General features: G+C 40.3%; 1 protein-coding gene across 1 annotated transcript; it reads left to right on the top strand.

Moving 5' to 3' along the window:
• Nucleotides 1-7601: 7601 nt before the first annotated feature.
• Nucleotides 7602-10843, top strand: LOC100281931 (ATP-dependent Clp protease adaptor protein ClpS containing protein). The gene is given in 3 exon segments (NM_001154850.1): nucleotides 7602-7747; nucleotides 8990-9137; nucleotides 10361-10843. Coding segments are annotated over 3 exon segments (483 nt in total). The 5' UTR covers nucleotides 7602-7674; the 3' UTR covers nucleotides 10623-10843.
• Nucleotides 10844-11405: the final 562 nt, after the last annotated feature.

The raw sequence follows: 11405 nt of genomic DNA, 5'->3' as shown, positions 1-11405 counted from the left end.
CACTTAACGGAGGCAACATCCTATTGTGCCTATCTCACTTAATGTTTGGCTTATACACGCAAAATCAATTATGTAGTAGTGAAACTAAGAGAATTATAGGTTTGATATCATGCTGTCAAACAAAAGAAATTTTACCAATAGTGTACATTAGGAAATATGTAATAGGGCGTGACTACATGAAAAAAATGATGCACATTATTTTGGAATTTAAAGCTATGTTCCCATCCTTAAATAATTAAAACTTATCCATAAATGTTAGCATTCCTAGGTTGTTTTTTTTATCGGAACAATAAGAAACAACTAGCTTAAGAGAACTTCTCTAGCCGAAATGGCATATGTCCCTTAAATTTTTATTTAGCCTTGATACAAACCTAGGTAACAAGCTACTTCTTGTGTTGTGACTTCCAACGAGAAAGAGGGTGATAACTATTATCAAATATGGCACTATTACAATGATTCCAAAACATTGAACAAGAAGTAATAACTACTTTCTTCAGTATTCATTTGTGTTTGCTCAACTCCTGAATTGCATAGAGCACAATTGTTGTCCTCGAGATGATTGTTCTTTCTCCTGAGAAAGTTTCTATTATCCAATCCATCCATTAATTAGAAGAAACCAAAAAGAAAATTATGTTTGCTTAGGACAGCTGAATGCCAAATCCATTTGAACTAGCTCATGGAGTGGGATCCTAAATGTATTCCCACTTGTCATATACATGAAAGAACAGAGGAAGGGTCCATACTTTAGTTTGGAGATTCCCACCTGTCATCTATACTACTCTATTAATAACCTAATGTGGGCATGCCTAGTGCCAGCAAAAAATAGTGCAGAACGAGCACTAGAACCAACACCCCTCTATTCTAGAAATTTAGAGCTAACCACACATACCTTAGTGTTTAGAAATAAACAAAAATTATATTTGTAGCATAGGCGCCGATACCATGCTCTCCCGCCTTGTGGCAACAACACATGCACATACCTAGTATATATATGAAGAACAGAAGAAGGGCATAGACTCTAGTTTGGGGAAGTGATTGGACATCTAAAAAGTTGATTAAAAGCTCGTGAAGGCAGCGGGACACCCCTCTATTTTAGAAATTTAGGACTAACCACTTAACTACACATACCTTAGTGTTTAAAAATAAACAAAAAATATATTTGTAGCCTAGCCGCCGCTCTCCATGCTATCCCGCTTCGTGGTAACGCATAAGCACATGCCTAGTATATATATATGAAGAATAGAGGAAGGGCATAGACTCTAATTTGGGGAAGTGATTGGACATCTAAAAAGTTGATTAAAAGCTCGTGAAGGCAGCGGCAAAAAGTTCCTGTTCGAAGGATTGTCCAGAAAAAAACGTCACCGAGTAGTTTGGGGGGTTTTACTCCACCTGTTGAAATCAAACTTTATCAAGTTATCTCCTGACCTTAGTGGCTGTTTGGATCCGGTTAGTAATAGTACGGGCTAATTTTTAGCATGTTAGGCTCCAAACTGCTGGCTAATAAAATGTCTAGTTATTAGCAGGGGACTGACAAATTGTTTTCTCATTAACCATCTGACCCCGCTAATAGGTGCTATTAGATTATAAAATAGAAAAAGACATATATTAACCAAGACTCCAAACATACCCTAACAAATAATTATTTGCTCGCTAATTGTTAGCCACTAGTAAACAATTAGCACAAGGATTCAAACATGACCTTACACTAGTACAAATAAGCTCAAAGCCTGCGGCACGTTCAACTTTTCACTGGCGGTTTCCGTTATCAAACGTCACTGAAAGAAACAGGTGGGCCCGGCTTTAAAAACCGCCAGTGGAAACCTATTTCCACTGGCGGTTATCTTAACACAACCGCCAGTGGAAATAGGATGTTTCCACTGGCGGTTGTGTTACACAAACCGCCAGTGAAAATTGATTTCCACTGGCGGTTATCTTAACTTAACCGCCAGTGGAAACATCATATTTCCACTGGCGGTTTTTAAAGACAACCGCCAGTGGAAATCAATTTTGACTGGCGGTTTTTAAAGACAACCGCCAGTGAAGTGTCTGTTATAAATACCCCTCTTCCCCCGACAGTGAACTGTATGCTCGCAGCCAACTTCCATTGGAGGCGATTTTGGAGGTCCAGAATTCACAAAATACATGGGGAGAGGTTTTGATCTTCATTTTTTGGAAGAAGATTGCTAAGAAAGGTTGGTTTATGTTGCTAATGTCAATTTTTATTCATTTTTGCTCAATTTTAGCCACATTTTGGATCTAGGGTTTCACCATTGGAGAGAGAGTGTATCCTCTCTCAATTTTAGCCACATTTTTGCTCTATTCGCTCAAATAAAGTTGTTTAATATGGTTAGATTTTGTCTATCCTCTCTCCTTTTTCATGTTTAGTTCTCAAATCAGTTTATCCATGACATATTAAGTTGTTTAATGAATGGTTCATGTGTTGTGTGGAGAGAGAAGAAGATAGGTTTGGTAATTAAGATTGTTTTTATTAGTTGCTATGAAAGTTGGTTTAATTATGTTTTAATTGCCAATTATTGTTCATCTTTGCTCAATTTTGGAACTAGGCCTTCACCATGTGTTAGAGAGAAGAGTATGGCTAGGAAAGTTTAGTTTTATGTTCCTCTTGCCAATTTTTGTTCATTTTCCTTAAATTTAGCCACATTTTGGATATAGGGTTTCACCCCTTCATCCTTCCCGACAAGAACTATAGCTCGCAGCCCAACTTTCATTAGAGGGCCAGATTTCACAAAATACAAGGGGGGGGTTTATCTTTATTTTTTGGAAGAAGGTTGCTAAGAAAGGTTAGTTCTTGTGTGTTTATGTTACTTTTTTACAGGTGGTGATGGAGAGGACATCCTGGATGTATAACTTATCAAGGCTAGATCCATCATACATATCCGAGGTCCATAGGTTTATTGATGTCGCTACGAACCATGCTTGGAGAACAAAGACAAAACACATATATTGTCCATGCATGGACTGCAAAAATGCAGCTGTATTTAATGACACAGAACAAATCATATCTCATCTGGTATGCCGAGGATTTATGAAGGATTACACAATTTGGACAAAGCATGGAGAGGGTAGCTCTTCGCCTTATACGACTGGAAACCCTGAGAACATCGACGACAGATTTCAGTTCGTTCACGAGACACACCAACCTCTTCCACAGAGCGAACATGTAGTGCAAAATGTTACTGATCATGGTTACGCTCGAGGAAATGAACATGATAGACCTCATGTTCTGCCAAGTGTTATGGATGAGGAAGATGCAGAGTTGCTAGAGGCAATGTTGCGTCGTCATACAGATCAATCGATGTTCTTAATGAAAGGTATGGAGTCCCTGAAGAAGGCAGCAGAAGAGCCTTTGTACGACGAGTCTAAGGGTTGTACCAAAGAGTTCACGACGCTCCGGTCTGTGCTAAAGTTGTTGATGTTAAAAGCTAAATATGGTGTGTCTGATGCTGGCTTCGATGCGTTCTTGAGTATTATCGCAGACATGCTTCCAAAGGAGAACAATGTGCCTGCTAACACGTACTATGCAAAGAAACTAATCAGTCCGCTCACTATGGGTGTGGAGAAGATCCACGCGTGTAGAAATCACTGTATCCTTTATCGAGGTGATGATTATAAAGACTTGGAGAGCTGCCCAAAGTGCGGTGCAAGTAGGTACAAGACGAATAAAGACTATCGAGAGGACGAAGAGTGTGTTGCATCCGTGTCTAAAGGGAAGAAGCGAAAGAAAGCCCAAAAAAAGACTTCAAAATCCACGAGCAAAGAAAAAGAAGTAGACTATTATGCGCTCAAAAAGATTCCTGCTTTGGTGATGTGGTACCTCCCCGTCGTCGATCGATTGAGGTGTTTGTTCGCTAATCCTGAGGATGCCAGACTTATGAGCTGGCATGCTTCTGATGAGCACAAAAACGATGGGAAGCTTCGACATCCAGCCGATGGGAAGCAGTGGCAAGATTTCAATGACAACCACCGAGACTTTGCCGATGAACCGAGAAATGTTAGGTTCGCACTGAGTACTGATGGAATGAACCCATTTGCTGAGAGGAGCAGCAAGCATAGCACATGGCCGGTGATCCTCACCATATACAACCTTCCTCCATGGTTGATGCAGAAACGGAAGTACATTTTGCTAACCATCCTTATTTCTGGACCTACACAACCTGGAGTTGACATGGATGTATTTTTGGAGCCCTTAATGGAGGATATGAAAATATTGTGGGAAACAGGTGTTCAAATGTTGGATGAGTATCGTAAAGGTTCATTCACGCTGAGAGCAATTCTTTTTGTTACGATCAACGATTACCCTGCTCTCTTCACATTATCAGGCCAGTTTAAGGGAAAGGTTGGTTGCACAGTATGCATTGATGGAACTGCTTACGTATCCCTTGCTGCATCTAGGAAGATAGTTTACATGAGGCACAGACGCTTTTTATTGGAAGGACACAGGTACCGCATGCGAAAGATGGATAAGTACTTCGACAATAATGGTGAACTACATTCTACTGCTCCATCGGGTAACAATAGAGGTCATAGAGTTTTTGAAATAGTCAGGAATATCAAGTTTGTTTTCGGGAAGAAGACAAAAGACGGAAAAACAAGGAAGGATGTCAAACCAGCTTCGGGGGCTATATTCAAGAAGAAGTCTATTTTCTTCGAGTACTTGCCTTACTGGAAAGAGTTAGATGTGCGGCATGCGATCGATGGTATGCACGTTCAGAAGAACGTGTTTGAAAGCATAATGGGCACCTTGCTAGACATAAAGGGCAAAACAAAAGAAGGGCTCAATTCACGCATGGACTTGGTAGATTTAGGCATAAAAAAGGAACTACATCCCGTTCTTCAAGAAAATGGGAAGTACCATCTCCCAGCAGCAAGCTACAATCTCAATGTAGATGAGAAACATGCGACGTGCAACTTGTAACGATGTTTGCATTGTAAGTGTCGCTCATACTTCCACATATGTGTGTTATTATTAGTGAGCTGTATAAAATTTCAATATCTGACATGCACGTGTGACTTGCAGAATGCAACATGATCAGCAGGAGATTCTTTACGGTACCAAGCCCAATGCTAGTGCCAGTAAAAGGGTTGGGTATCTCAACCCAATACTTATATCCGAGGAAAGCCACACTTTTAGAATCGGGAAAGACAACGATGAAATACGGGGAAAGACGGACGAAGAAGTTGAGAAGCGTATAAAGGATATGAAGAAGGATTTTGAAGCTCGATACGCCACCTACATAGGACATGCAATGCTTCAATTTCAAGACAGGGAAACCATAATGGCCCCGTACAACTTTAAGTAAGTGTGATTTTGCATAAATAAAATTAATAATTTCAATACACATGCATCACAAATTTGATTCGTACAGGGACCACTGGATATGCTTCCTCATTTATCCTAAGGTTGGAAAGGTGCTGGTGCTCGACTCCTTGAACTTCGACCCTTCGACATATGCAACATTCCTCAGCATCTTAGAGCTGTAAGCCTTTTCTATGCATGCATACTTTTATCGATTAAAATTTGAGAATAACATGGTGATTCTATTTGAGATCACAGTGCTTATAGATTCTATAAGATGAGAGGTGGAAAGTACGACCTGTCGAAAAAACTCGTGCCACTAGACATCCATCATCACTGGCCGGTAAGTATGTGATTTTATGAATACATATCATACACAATGTTGCAACTAAATAACCAATCTCCCGTTATGTAGTGCCACAAGCAACCACAAGGATCGGTCCTATGTGGATTCTATGCGTGCGAGTTCATGAGAGTGAACGGACGATACATCACGAACCCTGACAAGGTATTATTAGTAATAGTTAAGTATGTATTTATGTCATTAAAGATGCAAATGTGTTATTATTGAGTATAAATAGATGATGTTTATAAAATTCCTTTACAGCAATTTCAACGAGGAAACCCGGAGAACTTGACCGAAGCTGCATTGTATGGCATAGTCGAGGACCTCTGCACATTCATATTGAAAGAGGTCATTCCCGCAGAAGGAAAATATCACGATGCTTCCGGAACATTAGCTTTGCCAGAGTTTAGAATACTAACAGAAATTAGTAGATTATCTCTTAGCCGAGATAGTTATTAGAGCTTAGGTGAAAACTTATGATGTATAGAATGCATGAAGGATATATGGTTGTAAACAGAATACTTTGATGTATATAAATGTATGATAGAATTTAATTTCATGTTGCTTTCAATATCAATATAGATCTATATATATATATGTTTGTGTGTGTGTAAATAAATATATATATAATTCAGTATTGTTTGAAATTTTGAAAAAAGGCGGGAAAACTTCCACTGGCGGCTGAATAAAGAAAACCGCCAGTGAAAAGTGCATTTCCACTGGCGGTTTGCTTTATAAAACCGCCAGTGGAAATGCATTTTCACTGGCGGTTTTCTTTATTCAGCCGCCAGTGGAAATGCACTTTTCACTGGCGGTTCCTTAAGAAAACCGCCAGTGAAAATGCACTTTTCACTGGCGGTTCCAAAATAACCGTCAGTGGAAATGCTGATTTCCACTGACCCCTAGCACTGGCGGTACTGAAAAACGCCAGTGTAAATATGTTTAGAACCGCCACTATAGAGCTTCTGTGTACTAGTGTTAATCTCATACTGGACAATCCATAAATGGCCTAGGTCCTTTAATGATTATATTTAACATAATATATTCTAAAAATCCTAGAAGTAATTACATTAGAGCAGCCCCAACCCTCCATGTCATCTAGTTTTTATATCATTAGTTTAGCTGCCACATAAACAATTTGGTGACATGACAAGGAAATTAATGAAAAAGAGGAGGAAACATATTCCCGCATGAGAAATTAGGTCTACACGCGCAACGAAGACCCACTATTTTGGCATTGGGGACGAGCACCCCGTTTCCATCTGTGGAGCCCACACGCCACACTCTTTCATAGGTCGCAGCTCACTGGTGGCACCGTCGCGTCCACATTTATTACGGTAGCACAACAAAAAATTAATGTTGGAACTTATAGTTTATATAAGTAATTTCTTAGTGAGGTGGCAGCTATAGAAATCACTTGGTAATTTTTAGGTTGTGACTGCCCTTAAGAACGAATGGAGTACTAGAATTTGAGAGTAACCAATGCAATCAAATTAATTGAGTGCAACAAACTACAATGAAACATTGTCTCACATTTAAATTTCATTAAAAACATATCTCAATGAGTTGTTTTCCATAAAATTTTAACAAATAACTTTATGAGTTTGAAAATTATTTGGATTTAATAAAATCCTTCTACATAAAGGAGTAACCAAAGTCCAAAGGACGATGAAACGAAAACCCCATTCGGCCATTGGAAGCTAGGGCTGTCGGTCTATTCCAGCCTCCACCAATTCCGAAGGGCACAATGGTAATTGAACCAAGGGCTTCCTCAAGTTTAGTGTTGGAACGGAGAAAAAAATCTGTAGAGATCAGTGGCCCAGAGGCCGGGACTGGGAACAGGTGGCGCTCCCGCAATCCCGCAGCGCCTACCAAACTACTGGGCCACAAATAATAGGGTCCCTACAAACCGCACGTCGACCGGCCCACGGAGCATCACCACCGCGGCAGCTAATCTCGGCCCCAAGATTCAGAATCACCGAGGCGCGGCGAGGCGACGGCGGTTGGCGACATGATGGCCTCGGTGCCCAGCCGTGTTGCGCTCTCCGCGGCGAGCCGCCTCCCGAATCTCCACGCCGTGGCAGGTTGTTCGTCTCCCTCGCTCCCGGTTCTGGCTCCCGTTTGCCAATTTGTTGGAATTTGGATGCGATTTTGTGAGTACGTAGTTACTAGTACTCTTTAGTACCTTTCAGTGGATAAGGTCGATGGGGCAAGTAGGATGCGTGCTGTCCACGGTGTTTCTGTGGAGGTAGAATTGTGGGGGATCCCACGGAGTATGAGAGCAGACAAGTACTCTTCCGCTTTTGCAATGGTTTTACGGTTACTGCCACCGCACATCTCATCTTGGAGTTGATTTTATTTGAGATTATGTTTGGTTGCTTGTATGTGAGAGTCACAATCTGCATAGGTGTATACAAAATAAGCTATTTTGATGTTATTAATCTGCATCTACATATACGCTCAAAATTATCGTATGTAGCTAGACAAGGCGGTGCCATCCAATCAAACTGATTGTGAACAGAGAATCCTTCTGTTTCCTGCTATGAAATGGCCGCCTTGTGTTGGCTAGAGGGCGAGGACCTGATGTGTGGTGAAATTGTTGCGTCTGTTCTAGTTAGTTGCAAGAACTAGTGTGCATGGTGAAGGTTAGGTGGTTCACTTCATTGGCATTTTCAATCAGCTATCTGTTAGTTTCTTGTTTTATTGCTTCAGTATGCCTTATTCATGGACTGTGTTTTGCACTACAGCTCTTCCCATTCTTTTAGTCCAGATAAATACATATTAACAACCGATTCCAACTACTCGTCTGCAACGGTAGTACACTAGCAATTGGGATATTGCCCAGTTGGTCCATTTACAGGAAAATAAATAGTCTGCAACGAAAGCTGAAATTTAAGACACACTTTATACTACTATTAAAGTAATATATGTGTTGCAGCTGCCTGCCATTCTCCACGGATGCATTATTCCTTGCTGGCCGTTACTAGTTGCTGATTATTCTTGATGTTCTTGAAAATCCCAAATGACTAAGATGATGATTGAATCCACCATATCATACCCTGACTTGAAATGCTTAGGAAATCTTGCTCTATCACCAACTAATCCTCAACCTTATAGTCCTGTTCAGCATGATCATGAGGCTATTACTCCACTTTTTTTCATATTGTTTTCAGCCTGGAGGCACAAATGTGCTATCTAGAACTGTGCTAACTATACGGTGACTTCAAATTTACATGGAAATACTGTTTGTCATGTCATAGGTCCATGATTACTCTTGCAGACTTGCTGGTATAACCTTTCGTGTCGATTTTCTTCATATTGTGCAGGAGATAGATCTTTCATTTACAAGAGAAGATGTCCAAGTCTTTCAATTCCTATGGCTCTGTCAGCAGCTGCGCCAGGCAAAGGTGGCGGTGTGCTTGATCGGCCAGTAGAGAAAATTACTCCTGGTCGTCAGTCCGAATTTGATGTGAAGTAAGTGTTATACACTATCACCTCTGTTTCAATTCCTAGTAAGTGTAACCTCCAGAACTGCGGGGATATGAGTTTTGTGTTTTCTGAATTACGGTCTTAGTTTGAAACAGCTGATCAATCACAAATACACCATTAAGTGGTTTCAAACAGATACAGAAGTTGTCAACTACTCTGCATTCGTTTCACTGTTGTTACTGGAAGAACACTTAAAATTTATTCGTGCACAAAAAGAATAACTGAAATATTCCATAGACACTGAAGGATCAGGAGTACTTCCAACTGAACTTGATGGCTGCACATCTATTTTCTTATTGCCATGTGCAAGTTCCTTCGCTTTTCCAGAATCTTGTTTTTTTATGTTCCCGTTGTCAACTGGGCCGCATCATAGAATCAACTGCAATGCTATTTTTTTTATTCTGTTTTGCTATGGAGGGGGAAATTTCTGGGACAGCTAGTACCTAACTACCTATTGCCACAATTGGTAGGTATATGGTTGCTTTTAGTTTAGAGTGTTCTTACGCTTAGCTGTGTAGTTTTAATGTTGTGTGTCAGCAGGTGGCCTTCTCATTTAAATTTTACTATGTAAAAGAGGCTTTAAGCTTCACTTCCAGAGTTACATTACATATTGCATTCCTCCATGTGTGAGCATCAGTGAATAAATTGGCTAGTGTTGGAGTATGCCTAGTTCATTTCAATGCTAGGATTAATGAATGGTGCAGCATTACAGCCAGTTCTTAATGATCGAACTAGGATGTTTACTGCTGTTAGATTTCTTTTTCTCCTATAAACTCTGTAGTTCATGGTGGTTTACCAGGAATATCAGCTCATAGAACTCTAGAAATATTTATTTTAGTAGGCCTTTAGTTACTTTGAAACCACAATAACATGTCTTGAACATGGCAAATTGTGTCATATAATCGTTGGAGTTGGACCCTTTAGTCCTCTCTCAAGTGCTTATACCTGTGGGATGTAGCTCGTTCGATCATTATGTTTATGAGTTTATTTCAATGACACTTGACAACATTGCAATTACTATTATTGTGTATGGTCTATTTGTCCGATTGATGCTTTAGTAAGAAAAGCGATCCTACATACCCAGCTATGTTATTGACAGCTTATCTCGTTCAGTTTCCAGGCTGTCTAAATGGTTGTGGTAGTATTTGGCTTGATTGTATACTTGGAAACCATGTTATGACCAATCCCTTCACCCTTCTGCTCTTCAGGAAATCCCGCAAAATGACGCCTCCATTCCGCGTCATCCTGCACAATGACAACCACAACAGGCGTGAGTATGTTGTCCAGGTCCTGATGAAAGTGATCCCTGGGATGACCGTCGACAACGCGTTGAACATCATGCAGGAGGCGCATGTGAATGGGTTGTCAGTGGTGATTGTCTGTTCCCAGTCCGAGGCTGAGGAGCACTGCACGTCACTCAGGGGCAACGGCCTCCGAAGCTCGATCGAGCCTGCGAGTGGTGGCTGCTAAGGTTCTAGAAATGGGTGTATCTTGTTTTGCCAAGTATAGTTTGTAAATACCCAGCATATCAATCTAAGCTGAAACTGAAACGGGTTGGTTACATGCAGTTATCGATACAACGAAGCTAAGTACTTCTTGGGTAGGTGTAAATCTTGTAAGGGTAACCTGTAGAAGAAGAAACATAGTATTTTTGGTTATGATTTATGAAACATTTAGTTACACTTGGTCTACACCCTCTTTTCACATAGTATATTTTTTCTAGCACTTTGCATTTTACTTTTGGCTTTCAGCTTTCGGTTTTTCAAAATGTGTAAAATTAGTGAAGAGCTAAATCAGTCGACCAAATAGATGGGGATGAATGGAGTCGGTTGGCTACTTCTTAATTGCTTCATGGCAACAAAAACAACGCAACACAAGTTAGAGGAATGCATCCTTCTCCCCTTTGATTACTCCTTTTATTACTCCTTTGAAGGGTGTTTAAAGGGAAGAAGGCAAGAAAAGGAGACAAAGATACGACAGATTGAATAAGTAAGAAATAAACGAAGAGTACGACATGTGACTCATCTTCTTACCTTAGCACTTATCATTTTTCCTTCTCAATACAACACAACATATGATTACAAGCGTACCTTCAGCTTTACATAAAAAGTAGCTCGAAGGTACTTCTAAGGCTTAGCTAAATGAAGTTATGGGCCTTCAAAAGGTAACTTTATGCATAGAAATGTTCCTCTATTTATAGTGAAGAGGTACAACTTCGCATGAAATTACAAGTGTGGACGTAAAGTTTACAAT

This window comes from Zea mays, chromosome 4 (genome assembly GCF_902167145.1).
Source record: "Zea mays cultivar B73 chromosome 4, Zm-B73-REFERENCE-NAM-5.0, whole genome shotgun sequence".
NCBI classification, from domain to species: Eukaryota; Viridiplantae; Streptophyta; class Magnoliopsida; order Poales; family Poaceae; genus Zea; species Zea mays.
The sequence above is the reverse complement of the archived record's forward strand: the minus strand, read 5'-3'. Positions and strand labels throughout refer to the sequence as shown.